This window comes from Astatotilapia calliptera, chromosome 5, assembly GCF_900246225.1.
Source record: "Astatotilapia calliptera chromosome 5, fAstCal1.2, whole genome shotgun sequence".
Lineage (NCBI taxonomy): Eukaryota > Metazoa > Chordata > Actinopteri > Cichliformes > Cichlidae > Astatotilapia > Astatotilapia calliptera.
In genome coordinates this window covers 12,291,685-12,316,399 of record NC_039306.1, presented here as the reverse complement: position 1 = coordinate 12,316,399, position 24,715 = coordinate 12,291,685, and the positions used below count along the sequence as shown (strand labels likewise).

At 39.3% G+C, this 24,715-nt stretch overlaps 1 protein-coding gene across 11 annotated transcripts in view; it reads right to left on the bottom strand.

Moving 5' to 3' along the window:
* The window catches only part of ptprt (protein tyrosine phosphatase receptor type T), a 326,863-nt gene that overhangs the window by 212,495 nt on the left and 89,653 nt on the right, over window positions 1-24,715 (bottom strand). For all 11 annotated transcript variants that reach the window (XM_026167280.1, XM_026167283.1, XM_026167281.1 and 8 more), the window contains exon 8: window positions 13,875-14,168. In XM_026167280.1, the coding sequence (XP_026023065.1) occupies window positions 13,875-14,168 (294 nt within the window). The remainder of the gene's footprint in view (window positions 1-13,874; window positions 14,169-24,715) is intronic.

Here is a 24,715-nt window from a genome sequence, read left to right as displayed (position 1 = left end):
CATCCATCTTCATCCGCTTTATCCGGCCGGGTCGCGGGGGCAGCAGCCTAAGCAAAGAGGCCCAGACCTCCCTCTCCCCAGCCACCTCCTCCAGCTTATCCGGGGGAACACCAAGGCGTTCCCAGGCCAGCAGAGATATAATCTCTCCAGCATGTCCTGGGTCTGCCCCGGGGCCTCCTCCCGGTGGGACATGCCTGGAACACCTCACCCAGGAGGCGCCCAGGGGGCATCCTTGTCAGATGCCCGAACCACCTCAGCTGGCTCCTTTCGATGTGGAGCAGCAGCTGCTCTACTCTGAGCCCCTCCCGGATGGCCGAACTTCTCACCCTATCTCTAAGGGAGAGGCCAGCCACCCTTCGGAGGAAGCTCATTTCTGCCGCTTGTATCCGCGATCTCGTTCTTTCGGTCACTACCCACAGCTCGTGGCCATAGGTGAGGGTAGGGACGTAGATCGACCGGTAAATTGAGAGCTTCGCTTTTACACTCAGCTCCCTCTTCACCACGACGGACCGGTGCAGCGTCCGCATTACTGCAGCTGCAGCCCCAATCCGTCTGTCGATCTCCGGCTCCCTTCTCCCATCACTCGCGAACAAGACCCCGAGATACTTGAACTCCTCCACTTGGGGCAGGAACTCATCCCCGACCCGGAGTGGGCACTCCACCCTTTTCCGGCTGAGAACCATGGCCTCAGATTTGGAGGTGCTGATCCTCATTCCCGCTGCTTCACACTCGGCTGCGAACCGTTCCAGTGCGAGCTGGAGGCCCTCACCCGATGAAGCCAACAGAACCACATCATCTGCAAAAATCAGAGATGAGATTCTGAGGCCACCAAAGCGAAAGCCCTCCGCCACTTGGCTGCGCCTAGAAATTCTGTCCATAAAAATTATGAACAGAACCGGAGACAAAGGGCAGCCCTGGCGGAGCCCATCACCCACCGGGAACGAGTCCGACTTATTGCCGGCAATGCGAACCAAGCTCTTGCAACGGTTGTATAGGGGTGTCTGGCCCATTGCCCGTAGCAATGGGCCAGACACCCCATATTCCCGCAACACCTCCCACAGGACACCCCGAGGGACACGGTCGAATGCCTTCTCCAAGTCCACAAAACACATGTAGACTGGTTGGGCAAACTCCCATGCACCCTCAAGTATCCTGGAGAGGATAAAGAGCTGGTCCAGTGTTCCGCGACCAGGACGAAAACCGCATTGTTCCTCCTGTATCCGAGGTTCGACTAACGGACGAACTCTCCTTTCCAGCACCCTGGCATAGACTTTCCCAGGGAGGCTGAGGAGTGTGATCCGCCTGTAGTTGGAACACACCCTCCGGTCCCCCTTCTTAAAGATGGGGACCACCACCCCGGTCTGCCAGTAAATCAGGACTTAGTTAAATTAATTCAAATGGTTAGCTCCATTGTCTCAGAGAAGGAAGGTCCTACGAACCAACCTCCACCATCTGACCAGAAGTTTGGATGTTCTGCCCGTAGGTGTGAATGTGAATGGTTGTCTGTCTCATTGTGTTAGCCCTAAATTCTGGTTCTCACCATGTAAGAGCTGCAAAAACCTCAAGCGCCCCAAGAACCTGAATTGGCTGGCTGGCTGGCTGGCTGCATACTATACGTGTTGTTTTTGATGGCTTTAGAAGTAAAATTAAAGGGGAAGCCATGGATAAATTGCCAATAAAAAGGATGTACCATAATTGTCAGGCTATAAGCCGCTACTTTTTGCACAAGCTTTGAACCCTGCGGCTTTTTGTCAGGTGCGGCTTTTCTATGGATTGTCCATGATTTTTGTGATATTGTATGAGGATTTGTTTTGTTTGTTCCGCTGTTGTACGGCACTACGTTGCCTGGCGGAAGGGCATGTGATCAGACATACAGTATCGGGGTTCAAGAGTGGTATGTTGGTCACATGTCCGTCCGCCAGGCAACGTAGTGCCGTACAAAGTAGCGCGAAAAACAAACTTCAAAGTAGCGCTACGCGTTCAGCGGGAGGCGTGGATGACGAGCGCCGATAACCTTGCGAAAAGCAAGTTATGCTCAACTCCACCAGTGGATTCTGACAGCGTGGAAAAGTGTGAAAATATCCACGAACACCAACGGATTTCGAAGGGCTGGACTGCTGCATGATGGAGAGGAGGACACCGCCACGGCCCTTCTTAGGGTGTTCAACTCTGACACTGACAACGAGGATTTGTTTGGTTTTGAAAGTGACAACAAAGGAAAGAAGCTGAGAGTGGATGAAGTAGCCATCCTGAGCCTGTTCGTATCCGACACTGGAGAAGAGGACTTTGGTGGTTTTAGTGCGCCGGAAGAAGAGAAAGATGGTGGTGAATGACTGACTTTTCTTCTTGTTAAAGCCGTGTCACTGCACCTGAGCCTAAAAGGTAGTCCGAATCTATTTTTCTGGTGTGCTGTAGGTTATTGTTATGTACTACATTTGTTACTCGTTTATGAAGCACAGTACATGTTTCGTACTTGTAATTACCGGTGCTTGTACATATACCTAAAAAGTTATGCAAATATGTACCCATAACTTGTTTTTCAAAATATTAATAAAAGGGGGGTGTCTCCAAACAGCCATCTCTTTCCTGACAGTTCCCTTTGTGCATATTCTCTTACATATGATGAGTCAACATTGAAACACCTGCGGCTTTTAGTCAGGTGCGGCTAATGTATGTACAAAACAGGATTTTCCCCTGATTTTAGCTTGTGCGGCTAATATTCAGGTGCGCTTTTCAGTCCGGAAAATACGGTAATTGTCTTAATTAGAAGCAAAACAAGTCAGGGATAGCACACAGAACTAAACATTGGAGGTGAGAGTTAACGCTACAGAAAAACTATAAGCCACATCTTCAACATCACTGTGGCTTTTCTGAATAATAATACATAAGAGTATTATCTGTCATTAGAGGAACACTGCTAAAAAGTTTAAAATATAAGCTTTTATAGCTGTATTGCAGAGGCTGATTTGGCAACATCTGAACGCTTTGGGTAATAAGAGAAGAAAGACTGGGCTCAGCAAATGGGGGTGGAAGCATAAAGTGCTCAATTTGTAGGTGAGAGGAGACTAGCTGAAAGTTCCATGCAGATGTCCAGTGATTTGGCAGCCACTAGGAACCTTCTGATGACATCCACTTCTGACTGAGGGCTACAGCTCATCAACCGGTAGCTGAAAAGAGCAGCGTACATTTGTGACATTCCATTTCCTTTTCAGCACAATGTGCTTATTTCACAAAAAATATGGATCCAGGCTTTGATTCAATACCAGTGCACCTGCAAAAATCTGAGCCCTGAACTGTTTCATTCTGGTAATGTTTGATGTAAAACGGATGCACTCCCTTAACTGCATCTATACTGCTTGGCTCGGCAAAACGATAGAGCAGTGGTGTCAGCCAAATCAGTATATACCCAGCAGGTGAATTAAAAATCCATTTTTATGGAGTAACACATTAGCCAACACTCACATTACCATCCTTCACATAAAGATCTACTTTATAAGAAACGGCCAAGAGAGGGAAAGGAAAGAAGATGCTCAGATGCAGTATATAACCTCAGATGAATTGAGTCTTTATAGAGTGCTGCATATTAGCCAACATTCACATTAGCACCTGCCTTCTATAAAGAAGAGACGCGGAATGGAAATTGTATGGGAGTAAAAGGCAAAGAAAATATACTAAGGGAAGATTTAAAGACCGTAGGTGAATAAAAAGTCTTTATTGGGTAACAAATTAGCCAACACTTACATTATCGCCGCACATAAAAAATATTAATTTATAAGTAAGGGACTACAGGAGGATACACTTACACTTTGAAGAGGTAATGTTTAAGTTAAAAGCTGATATTTATAGAGACAAGGATCACAGCCAATGTTCACATTTTATGCTTGGGAACTTTGAATTTCAAGCAAGAGTAGAGGCAAGAAGACAGAGGATCAGGGAAGGATAAAGGAGAGGGAAAAGGACAGAGATACAAAGATGAACGACAAGTAAGGGGAAGAGAAAATGTCAGGAGTGTGTTTGTGTGTGTTGACAGGCTCTCTGCAGCTAAGCAGTGTCACTGACTTAAGTAAGAAAGATCAACAGGGATGAAATGAAATGATAGAGGCTCATTTTGAAATCAGATCAAGAGCACAAAACTATGAAGGTCATACACACTTATAGAGAGCATTGCAGGAGTGAGGAAACATCTCTTTTTCTGAGTTTGGTTTATTGAAAAAGGTATATATTTATAGGCATAAAAACAAATTATTCAAATGGAAAAAGTTGAGGAACCATTTGAAAGCCCTGAAATGTATAAAGAATGATGATAAGGAAGATGGGGGAATAGGACCAAGAAAAAAAAGAGGAAAGAGAGGAGAAGTTGTAGAGGAGAGTGCACAGTGAAATCAATCATGATCAAGGCCATGTCCTCACTGAACCCAGCCGGTTCTCCTTCCCAGGGTATCAAACGCTGCAGTTTTGTCAAAGTCGCTAGCATGTCAGACAGTGCTCTTTGCTGTTGGTGCCATGATGCACAAGTTCAAGCAATACTAGTTGGACAAAGGAAATGCTTTTACTGGAAAGAGCCATAAGTGTGCATAAAAAGGAGCTTCGTCTTTGTATTTGGTCTACTTTTTTGTAACTCGCTCATTATTTTTACTTTCACTTGCTGTTCACTTTTAATTAGTTATGCTTTCACATGCTTTCTGTTTTCATTTTCACTTGCTGTTTTATTGGGTTTAGACCCTGAAACTATGAAGACTGGTGAAATGAAGCTAAAGGGTACCCATCGGGCTAAAATGTGATGCCAGTTGGTCCAAATTATATGTATGTATATATATTTGTGTGCGCGTGTGTGTGTTTGCCTTGTCATTTTTTTCTGAATTATTTAAGGTTTCTGGTCTGACAGTCTTTTGTTTTCCACTGACATCGCCTATATATGGCTTAACTTAACAGGCATAACCTGTCAGATTGTCAGTTAATAGTGAGTCACTTTACTGAGTCATGTTTGGGTAGTTTTTGCAGGAACTTCGACATAATTTTATGAGTCTATGACAGTTTTTCAAGTTGCCCTCCAGTTTTTTCTCCATTCTGCTCCTTTTCCTACTTGCTTATGTGAGAAATATTGGTAGTTAGTATTTTCATTGTTAGCAGTTTTCTTTATCTGCACTGGTATAACTGTTATGGAATAGTCCATCTGTGTAGCAACATCTGTGGAATAAATAGCTTCACCCTATTTCATTCTAATAATTCCCATTTGGTATTTTACTGAAAACTGAAACAGAATAACATTATCTACTGCATTTATGGAGTGATCAGTTGCTTCAGGGATCAAATCTCTTTGTTTTTAACTATCCCGGCTTTTAAAGGGGAAGAGGCAAGATACACAACAAGCAGGTCACCAATCAATCCCAGGACTTTAATGTTCATAGAATCACAACATACTCTCCAAACATCCTTAAACAACTCATCTCCTATAGCACCTCTTTTTTGTAATCCACATCTACTTCTTAATTAAAAGTTCAACTAAACCCTTTCCTATTGCCCTCTGATTTACCAGTTAAATACCTGGGTTGCGTGGACCAGCACTGTGTCTCCATTTAGAGATGCAGAGGAAGAGTGAGGGGCAGGCTGCAGGTAGAGAGGTTGCACAAATAATACAAAAGTGTAATCACCCATAAGCCATTTGAAACCATGAAGGAAGAATTTTAATGGTGATGGGAAAATCTAAAATATATCATTTTAATGACATGATCTTGAAGGTGTGTAATAAATGCCAGGAGAATGACTTTAACCTTGGTAGAACCTCAAAATCCCATCCTTTCGTGAACCTCGGGACCAAAAATTGTCCCGCCCCAAAAGTGCTCTAAAAATGTTATATATCAATATTTTTTTCTACTTTAAATTAGTCAATCTTTTAAAACTACTTCTGCTTAAAATATCCATGTCAAGTTTTAATTATATTTTCATTGTTTTAACCCTTTAAATCCCAGTTTTATTACATGAGCGCCCTGTTTTTTTAGCCCCAAAAAACAAAAAAACTAAATATTTTCCAAAAAAAACATTTGAAGTAATATTTGTTTGTTATTATAATTAGGCCTTTAGATGGACCAAAGATTGGCACCAACATTCATTTCGATCCACTTTTATTTTTTTTGCAGGAGCGCATTTCATAAAATGCACACACTATCGGTCCTAATCGACCACGCCCAAAAAAGTGCTATAAAAATTTTATATATTAATATTTTATTCCACTTTAAATTAGCCAATCTTTTAGACCTACTTCTCCTTGAAATATTCATGTCAAGTTTTAATTACATTTCGCGGATTTTAACCCTTTATATCCCAGTTTCGTCACATGAGCGCACTGCTTTTTTTGCCCCAAAAAACATAAAACTTGAATATTTTCCAAAAAAACCATTTGAGGTAATATTCAATTGTTATTATAATTAGGCCTTTAGATGGACTAAAGATTGGCACCAACAGTCATTTCGATCGCCTTTTTTTTTTTTTTCAGGACCAGAAAATGGTCTCCAGGCGGCAAATGCTGCTCCTCTAGGCCGAAAAAAGTGCATCTTCCCGGGGTAAGTCGCGACGATGACCGGGGCACGATCACCGGGGACTGCTTTTTCCAGCACACACGTCCGATACCACGTGACAACAAATACGTCATTTCCTGTTGACTAAAAAAAAAAAAGCACCCTCTCACGGTCCTAGGGACCGAAAATGGTCCCGCCCGATCAGCGGGCGAAGCCGCTGCTGCACGCCGGGAATCAGGCTTCATTTTCCGCAGGTCTGTCTAAGCAGCCCGCTGTTTTCCAGCAGGGGTCAAATGTGAAGCAAGGGCGCCACTCGGTGGACAAATAAAAAAATTACAACTCTAAGGCCTCCTCCAAAATGAAAATGAAACTTAAAAACATCGACGATCCCTTTGACCGTAATTAATTTGCAGTGAAAAATAGCGTTTATAATGGGTTTCAAGGGGCAGAAATCGGCCACGAGGTTCGATAGTGGATGTATGCCTTTTATTCAGCCATTTAAGCTCATTTAAAAAACTCAGACTGAAATTTTAAAATAAAATGGGAAAAAAATACATGTTTGAAAATTTGGCTATACTCCATTAAACACAGTGGAAATGACGTGGAATTAAAAAACGCAAAGGCCACGAAATGGTCCCAGGTTCTACCAAGAAAGTGATTATTAGGTCTGTTGGTGAATCCTAATTTGAATGGCTGTAGATGATAACAAGAAGAGAAAGGTGAACACAGGAGGTGTGGCGACAAACACACACATGCATTCCAGCAGCCAGCAGGTTCTTGAACATCTGTCCTGCCTGCCTGTTTCAATCCTGTCACGCACAACACACACAAATGAGCACACATGGAGCACCCCATGAATGGTTGTGACAGCTAAACATTGCGCCACTAGCCCAGAAACACATGTTCCTTTCTACTATGCTTTCCACACAAACACAAAAAGAGTGACCACCGGCTCTGTTCTATTTCACTTCACGTCACTGGCTTCTCTTTCCCTTACACTGCATCCTTCTTCTGTCTCTTTCTTCTCCTCCTCTCCATTTCTTCTGTGCTCCATTTTTTTTTTTATTATCCTTTTTTTCTTGTTTTCTTTCTTTAACTCTCACCCTCTCTTCTCATCCTTTAGCACATTTTCTAGTTTCTGTTGTCCCCCCCCCTGCTTTGTTGATTTGCCACTGTCTCACTGCAGCTATTTTTATTTCACACGCAACATTTTTCCACCTAATCCTATCTCACTGTCTCCAATTCCTCTTGTGCCTCATCTTATTCCTACGTGAGAAATAGTTATCCCTTTTCACCTCGCAGCTGTACACCTGCTGAAAACAAGTGGCTACTTCTAAATGTACTGCAAGTACACACAGACAAACTGTTCTGAGATTTGAGCCTCTGTTCAATCTGAAGTTTTGTTTGAGCAAAATAGCAAAATAAAAATTTGAAGAGTGTGTATGTGGCATGTCTGCGAAAGGGCAGAGAGCTTTAGATGTGCATACCAGGAAGTTTGAGACAGGACAGGTGTGTATGTGTGTGTATGTAGACGATAGGTGGGCTGAGGGTGTCTCTTTGTGTTCACAAGAATAAACACAGTAGAGACCAGGAAATTCAGGTAACCTGTGTGATGATGTACTCCAAGGTAGGGCTGGGCCATATTATACCGTTCACGGTAATACCGGTATAATGTTAGGCAACGATAGGAAAATGAAATATCGCGATAGAATGAGTAAAACGCGCATGCGCAGTGCCTTTGTTTTCATACGCACATGGCCGATTGTTGAGTGAAACAGATGAACCAGAATTGGTTTGTAAAAATGGTGCAACTTCCGTGATGTGGAACTGGTTTGGTGTTTGTCCGTCAGATACACGACAAAGCACATTTTTTTGCAGAACATGCAAGCGGCGGTCGTTATTGTCGTATTTGTGGGACTAAGATGCTCTTAAATCTGGGAGTAATCTGGGTCCTAAACTCCGTATGCTTCAGGTCAAACAACACTGCAGCATCACTGAGAGTTAAAAACTGTCTCAATTCTTTCATCTTTAATAAAACGATCAGCATTGCTGCTTAACCAGGTGAAACTATGAAGTTTAACTTCCAAGCATCCATGAAAACAAAAGTTATTACATTTAACGGAGTTAGAAGTTAGCAGGAAGCTAGCGGAAGTTAGCTCGCTAGTTTCGCTAGTTACCTAAGCATGATATTGCATGTTCTGACTGAGAGATTTCTGGAAAAATTCAAACGCACAGCTCTGCTATCACGTCCAACATAAATGAAGACAGGAAACTAAACAGCAGTGACGTTTGTAGGGTTACTGAAGTTGGGCTAGCTGGTATATAATGATGTGCTACCTGATCGCTAGCGACACAGCTATGTTAGCATAACATAAACAGTGCTGGAGGACGAACACTAACACTTTTCCACTTATAAAAGTTAACGTTAAAGTTCCTGATAGTTAGAGACAAATGCAATCGCATGGCAGGATGCTGTAAACGGACCAAACTTCAGTCAGGAGAACAACTGAGATAATCCATCCACAATACAAGGTTAGTCATTAATATACTGCAACAACATGGGAATAGAGCAGCTGCCAGAGAATTCAACATTAATGAATCAATGGTACAGAAGTGGAGGAAGCAAGAAGAATGAGTTTAATAAAGTTTGATTTATCTGACTGCTTTGTTTCGCTTAATGTGCCTTATAATCCCGTGCACCTTATGGTCCGAAAAATACGTACTGCACACTGCAGTTTAATGTTGCAAAGCACCTCTTTTTAACTTCAGTGGATATTATACATGGTTATGCTCAGGATATGTCAGCCCATTTCTACTGGAAATGCCTTTTGGTTAAACTTTAAGCAAGGAATTTGCATTTGCACTGTTACATTTTTATAAAGGTTTTAATGTACATAAAAACCAGCTTCTTGTTTAAGTGAAAATAAATGGAAGGTTGTCTTTTTGCGCTAGTAATGTTGTGGAGTTGTATTTTGTCTCGCATCAATTATATCGTTGGTTATATCGTTATCGCAAATTTTCAAATATATATATCGTGATAAATATTTTTGGCCATATTGCCCTGCTCTACTCCAAGGCAAAGAAAGAATACAGATCTATTAGAGGTGTAGAGCTGGATTTGTAAAGGATGCTAAAAGGGAAAGAGAAGCAAAATAATAATAATAATCATTTTCTACAGTTCTTATTGTCAACAAAAGTCAATAAAACAAATACTCACTTCAAAGTCCATATATTATATCCCTCTGTGCCACAGAACCTCATTATTGTCCAAATAATTACATCCGCAAGCAACTCTTACTGCTGAGTGATATGTTCCTAGAATGAAATAAGGAACTATAACATAAACTAATGCATTCATTTTTTTCTTTTCAAAGATATTTCAAAGAGCCAGATTATAGGTGGACTTAAACATTGTAAACATTCACTGCTTTGCCCCCTGGTCCCTCAGGGAGATTTATTTCTCCCATATTTAGAGCAGCTATGTGAACTAATTTTATAGCCATGTGACATAAGAATCTATAAACAGCTAGAAAAAAAGATAATACAGGAGAACAAAACAGGGTGTATCAAAAAGAATCATCCGAATTCAAAAGGCCATAGTTTTTTGTTTTTTTAAGTAATAGACATAGAAGCTTGTGGTAAATTTTAAAATATCTTCTGAAAATAAAATTTTACACAAAACTTGTGTCCTCCTCCATACGATAGTCAAACTTGTCCCATACTATTGGGAGCATGTCTGGAGCCGCTGCAGCAATGCTGTTGTTATGCCGCTACTTCAACCATGTGAAACTCACTTTAAAATTAGAAGATTCATTTTGGTGTATTTCATTGCAACTTATGCTGTTTCTAATTGTTCTTCCACTACAGGGAGTGCAGAATTATTAGGCAAATGAGTATTTTGTCCACATCATCTTCTTCATGCATGTTGTCTTACTCCAAGCTGTATAGGCTCGAAAGCCTACTACCAATTAAGCATATTAGGTGATGTGCTTCTCTGTAATGAGAAGGGGTGTGGTCTAATGACATCAACACCCTATATCAGGTGTGCATAATTATTAGGCAACTTCCTTTCCTTTGGCAAAATTGGTCAAAAGAAGGACTTGACGGGCTCAGAAAAGTCAAAAATAGTGAGATATCTTGCAGAGGGATGCAGCAGTCTCAAAATTGCAAAGCTTCTGAAGCGTGATCATCGAACAATCAAGCGTTTCATTCAAAATAGTCAACAGGGTCGCAAGAAGCGTGTGGAAAAACCAAGGCGCAAAATAACTGCCCATGAACTGAGAAAAGTCAAGCGTGCAGCTGCCAAGATGCCACTTGCCACCAGTTTGGCCATATTTCAGAGCTGCAACATCACTGGAGTGCCCAAAAGCACAAGGTGTGCAATACTCAGAGACATGGCCAAGGTAAGAAAGGCTGAAAGACGACCACCACTGAACAAGACACACAAGCTGAAACGTCAAGACCGGGCCAAGAAATATCTCAAGACTGGTTTTTCTAAGGTTTTATGGACTGATGAAATGAGAGTGAGTCTCGATGGGCCAGATGGATGGGCCCGTGGCTGGATTGGTAAAGGGCAGACAGCTCCAGTCCGACTCAGACGCCAGCAAGGTGGAGGTGGAGTACTGGTTTGGGCTGGTATCATCAAAGATGAGCTTGTGGGGCCTTTTCGGGTTGAGGATGGAGTCAAGCTCAACTCCCAGTCCTACTGCCAAGACACCTTCTTCAAGCAGTGGTCCATCATCAAATGTGAGATTTACAAGGAGGGAAAACAGTACACCTCTCTGAACAGTGTCTGGGAGGCTGTGGTTGCTGCTGCACGCAATGTTGATGGTGAACAGATCAAAACACTGACAGAATCCATGGATAGCAGGCTTTTGAGTGTCCTTGGCTATATTGGTCGCTATATTGGTGGCTATATTGGTCGCTGATTTGTTTTTGTTTTGTTTTTGAATGTCAGAAATGTATATTTGTGAATGTGGAGATGTTATATTGGTGTCACTGGTAAAAATAAATAATTGAAATGGGTATATATTTGTTTTTTGTTAAGTTGCCTAATAATTATGCACAGTAATAGTCACCTGCACACACAGATATCCCCCTAAAATAGCTAAAACTAAAAACAAACTAAAAACTACTTCCAAAAACATTCAGCTTTGATATTAATGAGTTTTTTGGGTTCATTTAGAACATGGTTGTTGTTCAATAATAACATTATTCCTCAAAAATACAACTTGCCTAATAATTCTGCACTCCCTATAGATGAGTAAATTTCACTCTGGCTGTGTAAAAACGTTCATAAACATTGTCTGTTGTGCATTTTCTAACTGGTATAGGTAGAGAATTTTATTTATTACAACATCCAAAAGCAAAAGAAAGAGTTAACATTTTTACTAGTAATTCTGCAAACTGGCATCTGCTGTATATATCAATTTGTAAAAGCACTAGATAGAAGGTAAGGTCTATGCCTCGTTTAAAGAATTGGTTAGGCTCATATTCTACAAGCTAGTAAGCTATTTAGCTAGCAGGTTTGCACAATGAGTTCTTTATGAGAAAACATTTATGTGTAGGGCCCATAAGACCCCAGCGCCTCACCAGCTACTTGTGTTTCAATATGGGAGACAGAAAGTAAGAGTGAGAGATTGAAAGTGAGAGATAGATAAAGCAAGGAAGCAGGGAGAGAGACCAAAACAGAGACTGTAGTGTTAACACATAATTTTCACCTGCTGATTACCACAGAGTTAAGAAAAAAAGAAAAAACATGGGGTGGACTGAAGACCACAAATGCACAAACACAAACACATTGTGGTAGACACACAAGCATGTACACAATGCAGACATACTCACACACACAAACACAGAAAGATATGCACACAGTAGAGTTCACACGTTCTCACTCACACATAACACAGCAACCGCAAATACACAAAATTCCCATTCCAATTAAATTTAAGCATCTGCCAAGTTAATGCTCCAAAGTTTTGACAGAACTTGTAGCATAAACAACGAATGCCCCAAGGCACACACACTAGCTATGTATATTCCATCAAAAAAAAGTAGAAGCATTATTAAAGCATTTTCTCTTTCTCTCTCTCTCCCCTCTTTGAATGCAAGGTTAGATCCAGATCGAGCCCACTGTCTTTACAGAATAACACCTTCATCTTTTTGATCTCCTCTCACTCTTCATCATCATTTTGTCTTGTTCTCTCTAATTCTCATAAAATGAAGCCCTTGAGAAAAACAACTGAGACAGAATGGCAGAAGGAAGAAGGACATGGCAGAGAAGAAAGGGGGAGGCGTGAATAAAAGGGGAAAGTGTCAAAAACAGAAGAAGTAAACATTAAAGGACAGAAGGGAAGAAGAGTTCAAAAAAATGACACCATAAAGTAAAACCCAAGTGATGAAAAAGGAGAAAGGGTGAAAAAACTCTAAAATGGGAGAAAGGAAGACAAGAAGGAAATGAAGTCAGGACAAAAGAGTGGAAAACATTGCAGAGAAAAGGAAATGAAAAGGACAGAAAAAAGTTAGAAGTGGGAAAATGAATTTAAGAATGAAAGAGAGTGGGAAGCAAGAATAGCGTCAGAAAATCAGAAGACTAAAGTAGTACAGTGAAAGCAACAAAAAAGGTCAAAAGGCCAAGATAGAACAAAGACAATTAGTTGCATGGCAAAATGCAAACACAGAGAAGTCCATAGGGAATGCTGGAATGGAGAATGATGGCTTCCTACTTGTTAAGTAAGAACACACTTAACACATACACACTGACACACACCTACACACACATAAGAGGCCATCAGAGATCTGATGGGCTGTCATTTTATCAAATGAACTGCCACTTATTGCGTCCTTACACCCCCGCTGGGATACTCATTATTGGCCATGATTGCCCCCACCTAACCTCTCCTACCTTCTTCCCTGCAAACTATGCACTCCAACATTTCTTCATCTCTGGGGCTTCTTCTTAACATGTCAATTATCATCAGCTTTGATTTGCGTTCTCTTCCCAAGAAGACGTAAAAGGAAACACTTTTTTCCTCATTTTTTCCTTCTTTGTTATCTTTCTCATCAGCCTTTTTTACCTCTCTGGCTCCAAATCATGCTGTCATCATATTCAGACCATAGTAAATCATTCTTATTATATTAGTGCTACCCATGGATTAATGAGCTGAGTATATCAGTGGATCACAGTACAGTTGTCCAACAGAAATAAGACAAAACAGGATCAAGCAACTGCAAAGAGAGATTTCTAAATGAAATCTAAATTTTTAAAAATAATTGAGAAATAGGTAAAAAGGCAACATAAATGGGAAAATAATTAAACAAATAATTAAAGCAATAACAAAGAAAAAAGTGCTTACTTACCCGCACATTTGGTCCTGGTTACCAGTGGTGGACCTGGGGGTCCTGTTCCTCCCTCTCCAGGTCTGGAAAGCAGGACCTTGATCTCATATTCTACATCTGGGTCCAGATGCCACAGTTTATATGTAGGGGAGTCAACCACATGGGTCTCTACCCAGTTCCCTGAAGTGGTCCGGTACTCCACTTCCTTCAGGATTATTGGCCCATCACCAATGATGCTGTTGGCATTGGGTTTGATCCAAAGGTAAGTAGCACCAACAGAAAGAAGCTCAGGAGGTGCAATGGGAGTGGGTGGAGCTGTGAAATAAAGACAAAAATGTTTATTTGAGTGTAAAATCTTTCTCTTTTTTAAAATAAAATAATCAATAAATATTCTTCTGAATACATCAATAAAAGGTTTTGTAACCTGAAAAATTACACAGTCCCTGATAAGTCACACAGCAAACAGGAAAAAAATACATCACTTTCTTTTCACTTTAACTATATCTGCAGCTGCCCATATGGAAAAGATATATATAAATCTTATAAAGTTTGTATCTGTCTTGTATGAAACTTGTATGAAAAGCATACAAGAGTGAAAACACATATAAGATCCCTTGAAAAATTATATAATGAAACTTGTATGTTTTGTACTGTATACTTACTAAAAAAATAGATGAAAGTAATGAGAAAATGGCCACTTTCATGAGTAAATCATATATGTTTTTACTATTTCTTTTCCATATGGGTGGCCTTATCATTTGTAATGCAGAATTACAGGATTTACTGCTGCCAAGAATTCCAGCTGTGTTCCAGTATTTAGTACAAAAAAAAACTGAATGTCTCCAATCTTCTCTTTGGGTTTGAGGTGTAATTTTCAGAAATAACAATCTAAGACTTATATTTTCATTATATAGGCAAGTACTTTTTTCACACTTCAGTAGCAACTACAGACTATTTGGTCCATCCATCCATCCATTATCTGAGACTCAACTTCTCACATCCTTTCACAGACACATGTTGTACCTTTAAGTGTACAAATCCATCAACTTTTAATGTAATATTTAAGAATTACTCTGCTGCTAACGTGCACTTTACCTTTTGCAGTGAAAATAGATACCATTAAAGCTAAAGGAGACATTTGAGATGTCAAATTCTTTACTTGTAGCATTAATCCATCACTTTGTTGACACACTGCTGACAGCTACTTTGAAATAATGGCATCTGTCAAGCCTAAAAGCATGAAGTTTTATTGCTCTTTCCTTTTTTTTTTCTTCTTGTCCAAACCAAGTTCACATTTTATAGGCAATATCTTTTCAAAATGAAAGTAACCTCTGAAATGACACATGCAAGAAAAGTTCTAACCCTATGAAAAGAAGTCTAACTAAAAGCAGACCATTTGCTTTACTTGGAAAATACTATATATAATGGGGAAATTTAAATATTTGACAAAACGACTTTCACTAAAAGCATATAAAGTGCTAAAGTGCTGCTAAACACCAATGCCACAAGGGATTTTTCATAGTCCCCACTATCACATATGAATGTGTAATACATGGTGAGTATGAGACCACGTAAATGATCTTCTGTTTTCAGGAAGAAGACATTAGGTATATGCAATCTACTGGAAATTTAATTATTTGAGAAAGACAAATTACATAGTAATATTAACTTTCAAAACAAAATGTGAAGGCACAGTAGTGTGACTCAACAACTGGCTCAGTTAAAGAGCAACAGGAGCAGATGGAAACAATGGCATGGGAATTAAATGGAGTATTTTTTACTGGCCCTCAGACAGTGCCGGTGAGAAGTCTGTTCATCATTATGAACTATGGTAATTAGTATGGGCAGCTCCCACTTCTTAGAAGACCTCTATATCAGCACCTTGAACAGCGGTCATGACCCACTTTTTAACGGAAGGATATGATGTGCCTGAGCTGCACTAGAAACAAGAGAATGCTGTCCAAGTGTGGATTAACTTCTTGTGTCCTTAAAATGTGAGTCATAATCACACTGTAATATTCTTTTAGGTAAAACAATAAAAATAAAAATCAGTTTCCTGGAGCTTTGTTGTGATACAGAATCGTTGAGGCATCTAAACATGGATCAGCTTGAAAGTTGATCAATGATTATTAAGATGGAGGCAATGATGCTCAGAAACACACACGTGCAAATAGAGGACCAACTAATTAAAGGTCTTTTCAAAATGAAGCTTCCTTACGCTACACAGTGATCTTCTGAAAACACTTGCAACTAAAAGAGTCATTTAAAGATTGAAGTTTGTGGTCTCTGAGAATGAATCTCTTTGCGATGGCAGGTGCTTCGTCAGTTGACAGCTCTGTTATGCTGGGTAAGAATAATGGTCCCTTTACTCCTGCAGTCTAAAAGCAAAAGTCCTGATTTCCCTCTCCAAGTTTTTTACTTTCCTCAAGGCTGCATTAGAATATGTATGGTGGCTGCGGGGCCGATGAATCAACTGTCAGTTACTGCATACTCATCCATCTCAACTATATGGAGGCTAAGTGTGTGTGTCTGAGTCTGTGTGTGTGTGTGCATTTGTGAGTGTAGGAGAGAGTGACAGACAATAAGCATCTCTGTGTATGCCTAAGAGAGGTTTAGTGTGCTTTGCATGTATTTGAATGCATGTGCTTCTGTCAAAATATTCCCCTTCTTGGCAAACAGAAACTTTGATTCTTGGGATAAAAAAATAATAATATTTTCCTTCACAAAATAGTGATACAGTGAAATAAAACCAATCATCACTACTGTATAAATCCCCAAAAATACATAAGAGTTTTGTTACAGTCTTTTGTCCAATGAACACAGTTTAAATGTCATTTCCCCCACTCAAAACTGGTCTCAATATGAAGGGGAAAATGTGCCATTGATGATGTTTCTGCAAACAATAGAGGTCCATTCAAACCATCTTTTGCAAAGTAAGAAACAGTCATCACATTATTGTAATGAAGTAACCAAATGCATGTTTCCTTTTCTCATCCAGTGTCATTTGACTGCCTGAATTTTGGTTACCAAATGGTCTGAAACAGCCACCCAACATTTTTTCAAGAAAAACACTATCTGTGTCTAAAGTCTGTCTGATTTTTGTCTGATCACAACCATTATCTCTCTGCCCCTTGATGTCAGCATTACAACATATGGTGCAGTGAAAATTGGTTTCTAGGTTAGTTAGTTCAGTACGATAAAAAAATGGGCTCCAGAATGAGAAGTCATCAGTCAGTTTAAGCTGCCCTTGCTGGCTAGTTAGTTTTATTTCCTCTTGGCTTTCTTACTAATCTATCAGTTCTGTTTTTAGGATATTGCCTTTTTATCAACAGGTCATGTAAAACAATGATGTGGACAAGCTTTTTCTAGCTAGAAAATATACTGAGGAAGTATAGGTAACGTTCAAGGTACTACAGCTGTGTCCAGTTGCAGTAGTCATACAAAACTGGATGTTACTTTTCCCAGAACATTTTTAAGCGTAACTCACAGTAGGAAAATGGTCACATCTACTTGAAAGGCTAGACAAATAATGCGAAAATTTTTGGGAGTATTGCACTAAATAAGGTAAAGACGCCAAATCACTGACAACTACCTCTAAAAGAAGCTTGTCGACCTTTGCTACAAGTGCTTTAACACAGACCTAACTGTTCATTAACATCATTTATATTCAACAACTTCTCCTGATGTTACTCCACTGGAAGAAAGGCAAAATCAATCAATCACTCCCTGCTCCTTCTGTTTTCACCCACCATCTCTCCATTTCTCCCTCTGCCAGCTCATTTGCAGCAGAGAGTTACAGAGGCCACCCGGTGACATGCAACCTGGTACCCACGATGATATGGAGCGAACACACATTTTCAGAAACTCAGACACAGACGTTTGCTGATAAAAAATTGACTCTAGTACCTCTTGTACATATGCATGCAAATGCACCCACACAAATCAAAGCATGGGCCTGCATGTAAATACAAACAAATACATGACTGTACTTACACATACCGCAACTGGAACTGAATGATAAACCGGAGATACAAACACGATAACTTGTAAGAAGCACACACAAGCATTTCAGTACATGTAGACTATGTATTGCAAGCATATGCGGGGATCTCTAATGAATAAGAAAAACTACAAACATATTCTGATCGCTAATCAGCCTTCAAACTTGAATTCAAACAGTGATGTTAATGAACTGTGATAGGAGGGCGAGTGGAGGGCAGAAGAAAGCAGAAAGGTTTTTTGAGAGTAAGGGAGACAGGGAGCAAATAGGTAGAACCGCAAACCACGACTGGTGAGAGATTTTATCATATATTTAAATGAAAAGTAAAAAAGAGAGAAAGTGAGGAAAGAAACACAATGAATGAATGTTGCCAAAATGGTGAGAGTGAACAATGCTTAAAAAAAGTAGCAGGACAAATGCTGCACCAGCGAGCTGAAAATCACTCTTGTGCAATCAGTACTCTGAAGAAATATTTGACATTGAGTTTTTTTTATGATTGGCAGACAGGCCCTTGTTAAAATTGTGTTACAACAGACTTCAAATGTAGCTCTTGTTAGTTAAATGACTTCTCTAAACCTGCACAAATTATATTTGCATATCTGCTTTGCTTTTCACATTCATCGTTTTAGCCTTTTAAAAAACTCCCAAGACATAAAACATTGCATTACAAAGAAAAAAAATGCAGCAGCCAACAATAATTCTGTCATTCATACGGGAAACAGAACGTGTCTAAGGCACTCTGAATGCCTACAAGACTCAAAAATACATAGAGAAACTAACAGTATATTTAACCTGACGGAATCTTTTTTTATTATTATTATTTCCTGCAGGTTAAGTTACCAAAAAGTTGATCTTATAACCAAATCTTGATATTTGAAAAATGCAGAAAGCTCACTGAAACTGTAAACAAATAATTGTAATAACAGCTTTTCAGGTGTTATAATGAGTCAGATTCTCTCCTACATGTTTCACTAACACCACAAACTGTATGCTAAATGGTTAAAAATGCTTTTCATCTACTGAAAGTTAGATATGAATATAAACAAGAGGAGAGAATAGGCCGTTTCCACTGAGCTCTTCCTGCAGAGCTCTGTTATGCCTCTGCAGAAGCCACATACCTACTGTAGTAAAAACAAACAGAAATTGGGATACAGCGGGCAAACAGCGCGTAACTCTGGGCCCATAAAGACCACTGTGTAAGTATTTATGTCTATGTTTTTGCAGCAGTCGCAGCCCCAAAAGGTTTTATCTTTTGTATTCTGGAGTCTTGTTGTCTGAAGACTCATCGTGCCTCATGTTACTACACCCTGCGGGAACAAAGTATATGGATCTACTTTTTACTACACTGTATTATAATCCCAGCATGGTGTTTAAAGAAGGCTCATGATGTGTCTGTGTCAAGACAAATAAGCTAAAAACAAAAGACCTTAAGTAATGTTCTTTGTACAGTGGAAAAAAAAATGTCCTTGCGTGTGCTAAGTCTGCTTTACTTATTGTAGTTTTTATTAGTGTGCACACCAAAAAGCATTGGCTGTTTCTGTGTGTGTGTTTGCATTGTAGAGATTTTTCTGTCTATAATAGATTCTCTCCATTATTAAGACCTCAAGGTCATTTATACTAGACTTTCTCAAAATGTCCAATTGGTATTCAGAAAATCAAAAGCCTACATAGTTTCTATTTTCTAATTTTAAGAGAGAGATTAAAAGATTACACATATATACTAGCCCTACTAGTCTTTTAACTAATGGATATTCAGAAAAATAATCTCAAAATTGAATTTTTCAGTAGATGAATTTTTGACACACCCGCTGGTAGCAAAAAAATAAAATAAAATCTTTGAGAAACTTTAGGTGAACATTTCATAAAAGGAGAAAACTGTAGACATTTTTCATGTCTATAGTGGTCTTGACCCTTTTAGCTAGGTAGGAAAAAAAGACACATTAAGTTTCCATTTGCATGCACCACAGTCATGAAACAGCATATGCACCTGCATGACAATGACATAAGTGCTCACTTTCTGCCCTCCCATTTCAACACGTACGTATATATATATATATATATATATATATATATATATATATATATATATATATATACATATATGTTGCTCAGCCACGTTCTTGGAAAGTGAAAGATTATAAGATTGCAAACGTGTGTGTGTGTACAGTGGGTGAAAGACTGAGTGATATTAGGCTTCAGCCCACCAGAGGAGAGAAAATATATCACCCCAGTGGCGGAAAAGATGGAAAAATCTGTTGAAATGACCAAAAATGACAGTCACTCTGCCAAAATCTGTTTTTCTCCCATTTCAACAGTGGAGCAAGAAGGAGTAATGACAGTCAAGATGATAACAGACTTTTCTTTTCTTTTGTCCATGAACTGCTTCCTCTCCCTCTATCTGGCCCGTTTATATGGGTTTTCTTTCCTTTTAATAATCCATGCAGAATAAAATCCCCAAAAATGAACTTTATCAAGTAGCTATTAAATAAGCTGGAGTTGTCTTTTATTTACAAAAATCTGAATATGTTGTTAAAGGATATGTTTTGAACAATGTGAAAGTTTGAAAAGACAATTTTCTTTTCTCTCTTTCCCCATATTAGTGATTTTTTTTCACTTTTTGCTTAATCTCCTTGTAAATTGTTGTCTTATCAGTAATACACTGCAGGTCCATTTCGCAGCTCCTTGAACTTCATCTCAGTTCATCTCACATGGCAAAGATAAGACACACGTACACACTCACATGCGCACAGAATAGCATAATTCAGATATGATAAGATCAACAGAATTTGCCAAGTGTTAATGATAACTGCCACATGGCAGCTTTTTGAGTGGAACAAATTTATATTGGATAGTTTTTTAGTATTTCAAACTTCTCTATCTCTGATTTCCAGGTTCATCGTTCAGTGTTTCTAGAACACTGAGCACCACTCTTTAAAGTGATGTAATTTTGTCAACCAACACTTTTTTTTCTTTGAAACAGCACTGTAATTATGCAAATTGCAGAGATATTTCACAAGAGCTGGTGTCACTTCTAACCTCTAATTTAAGCGAGCTGAAGAACACTGCAAAGACACCAATTCATTTTCCTTATCATTTAAAGATCAACAGGCAGGGGTTTACTGATGACAGTTATCAGACTATGCAGCTGAAATATCAAGGGACTCTGTTTGTTGCTCCTGTCATGTGAACTAAGATATCAGATAATTCATTGTTATAAAAGGCAGCAATCCAAAAAGAAGAAAGTTCATAAGGATGTCACATTTTTAAATGGTGCTGTCTTAAATCTTTGAACAAGCAAGATAAACAAACCTGTTAGACCGAGGCATACCTAAAAGCATCTAATTCATAACTATGATGTTTCCTTTCTGCTCATTTAGGTTGGACAACATTTAAGAGACAAAGATTTTATTTATTTAGAATACATGTCTGTATTCTGATGGCCCAGCCTGTGTGCTTCAAATTTAATATGGGTTTTCACTATTGTGAATGTATTCTACCTGAAGGGAAAATTTCTGACTCACTCATCAACTTGGTGTAAACTCGGTCCACTGACTTGTCCTCCCATTGTCCTCAGTATCTCCTGGTTTTAGCATTGTTTCCACTGCCTGGCACAGCCCCACTCGCTTTCACTTACTTTTGATAAAAGCTGTTTTTCCTCTGCAGATAGCAGCTCCTGTAGCTAAAGTAGTCAGCAATGATTGTCATAGCAGTGCAGTGTAAAACTACTGTGAAATTATAGTAAACAGGACTTAGTATTGGCAAACTTATTTGGAATTATTTAACCAAATACCAAGACATTACCTGGTACAAATATGGTAATAAAATCAAATAGAGAAAAGCAATTTTACATCATAACATGCATATCAAATTAAGTTGTAGTCATGTAATGCGCAGCAGGTCCAGGAGGAAAGCTTGGGGGTGTTCGGGGAACAGAACAGTGTTTCCATCTTTAAGGTAGTTTAATGTTGCCATTACCAATACTATGTAAACATGTTAGATTAGTTGTTTTGAACATTCATTTCAATGTAAAATCCTGCACTCAGTCTTACAAATGTATCAAATGTGGCTGTTTTTCTAAGAATATAAGCTAATTTTGAAATTGATGCTCCCAACTGCAGAAGTCCCAGAGAGGGATTAGTCTCTTAGAACATAAGATGGCGAGGTTAAAAGCTCTATCGTGCAAACAATAAAACATTTATAAACAAGATCCAGAAAGGTTGCCAGCCTTTATATGCTCAAGCTCACTTGAGACTGACTGATGCAAAAGTTAGTGTTAGTGCCATGGATGACATACTGGTGATAACCACATTGATGCTGCTGGTATATACGGGTTTAGGAGTGACACGGTGCCATCCAGAAGTCTATTTCAGCAAGAAAATGCCAAACCCCGTCTTGCAGACCTGTATAAACGTCTGTTTTCACCCACTGCAAACATTGGAGCATTATGAAACACACAGAGGAACATGCCCTATGCAAATGTTTTTATGCCTTTCTTAAATTTCAACAGAAGTAATAATTGCGCATTTTCGACATTTGCATACGCTGTCTTTATGCTGTTGAAACTTTTTGCAGAAAAATATTAAACTATGGAAATGGAATAAATAAGGATAGATTGTGTTATCAGTACCTCTCAGACCACAGCGGTTGGTCTGACAGACTATGATGGGTCTTCGTGTTGTATGGAGTGTATCTGACAAGGTTTCACATAATGCTGTCACCGGGGAAACAATTCAGTGGTATGTGTTATTTTTTCATAGTAATTATGACCATGAGTGCGGACACAGCCTCCTGAATCTTTTTTCACTAGAATTTGTGGGATTGCGCCACATTACGTCCCGTCAAAGTGTCCATAAAGATGACAGTCAACTTCTACCTGCTTGACTTCCCTACTCCTTGCTTCTCACTTCTGTTTTTTTACCGTTTCTGTTTTTTTTTCCAGTTATCATTGCAGTGATAAATTAAATCTTCTTGCTTTTGATTCGCCCAAACTTTCTTCTTACTTTTCCCCCTTTTCACCTCATTTTCTGTGGTCCTCTCCCTTGTTCTTTTGAACTCTGCTGTAAACACATTTTTCTTTTACTCATTCATCTGTGCTGTCCTGTTTCTGATTTCAACTTTTCACCTTTACTGCATCCTCTCCTGCCTGCTTCCCTCACTCCTTGCTGACCCTCTTCTTACTTCCTCTCTCTGTCCAATTCGTTCCTTTTCTCACCCGCAGTCCTTCTCGTCCGTTATTCACCGTACCTGTTCATGCATTACTTATATTTCTCTTCAGAAATTCTGTGTGAAGTGTCCACTCTCTTGTACTAACACACACACACACACACACACACACACACACACAAGGAGAGAAGGAGATGCACATGAAAGAGAAATGGACATGGAATACCAATTACATGACAAACTGCTCAGTGTACACAACACAACACAACGCATGCACAGACACACAGACACACGCACACTTAAAGACACACACACCCTAAGGCAAGCCCTAAGAACCTGGTTAAAGAGGCAGGCGGAGTGTACACTGGCTTAAGCTTCCCTTCTTATTCCATGCACACACACACAGAAACCTACATACTCCCCGATGTAGCCAAAACAAACAACTTTGCACACTTTTTTTACACTTCCTCTCTCCTCGGGGAGCTCATCTTTACAAAACTTATGATAAACTAATAAACATTTTATTTATTTGTTATCCATTTTTTATTTTCTTGAGCTGCAGCAGTGCAGTGCAGCTCTTCTGCAATCCAAGTTCGAGTAATCTATCAGTTTTTATGCCAAAAAAAGATCAAATTACACGAGTAAAGGTTTTGCAGGTAATGACTTTAAAAAAACAAACAAATTTGGCCACATTACCATGACAGCTGGTGAGATAACTATTACATTTTGATTTCCCTTTTCCAGAATTACTGGATACACTTCCTCCCATGCTTGCTTAAAGGTAATTTGACTAAATAATAAGACCTTCATAAATCACAGTGATTGGGTTTTATTTCTATTTAGTTTTTCCTCATTTTATTTATCTGGGCAAAAAACTAATAATATCTTTCACTTTCTTGATGTGTTTTTATTTCATGTTGATGTACATTTAATGCACATTTTCACAAACTATCAGTGGAAAAACACAGTCATGACATTCGCATTACCTTGTTGTATTTTTCACAGAAATGCTGTTTTGATAAGTATTTACAGCTGGTTGTTCTGACACTTGTGTTCTATGTCAAACTATGAAAGCCTCCCTAATATCTTGAGGGCATAAACCATCTAAAATGAATGTCAGGTTTGTTTACAGAATGAACTGTGCATGTAGATAAGTTAAGGCTTTAAGAAGATGGCATCATTTGTGCAAATATTATTGCAAACAACTGCTTGGAAAACTTGGAAATTGATTTTCGTGTGAATGTTTGACATCGCATTTGTCTGCCTTTTAAATGTTTGACATCTCATTTTGGAATAAAACTCCTCACTTGGAAGTCTAACATAGTTTCCAACAGTTATTTTTATAAATTGAAGGTTGTGTTGTGTTCACACCCAGTGGGGGTTCAGAGCGTCAGTGAGTTTCTAGAGATCTGACACATACAGCTGAGCTGTCCACTCTCCTATTGATTTCCTTATCAAGGAACAGACACACAGAAGATGCTGGGAATGTGCTTTGGGCGACTGAAAGCTCTATGGACAAACACACATATACAGTATGCAGACACACACATACACACTCAGAGACCCTTACACATTGCAGTGGCACTGCTAGGTCTAATTCTTGGACTACAATCAGCTTTATGACCACCGAGGGAGACTTAGAAAAATGTGGCCATATTCCTGGGGAACTCGCACACATAACCATTACACACACTCTGCA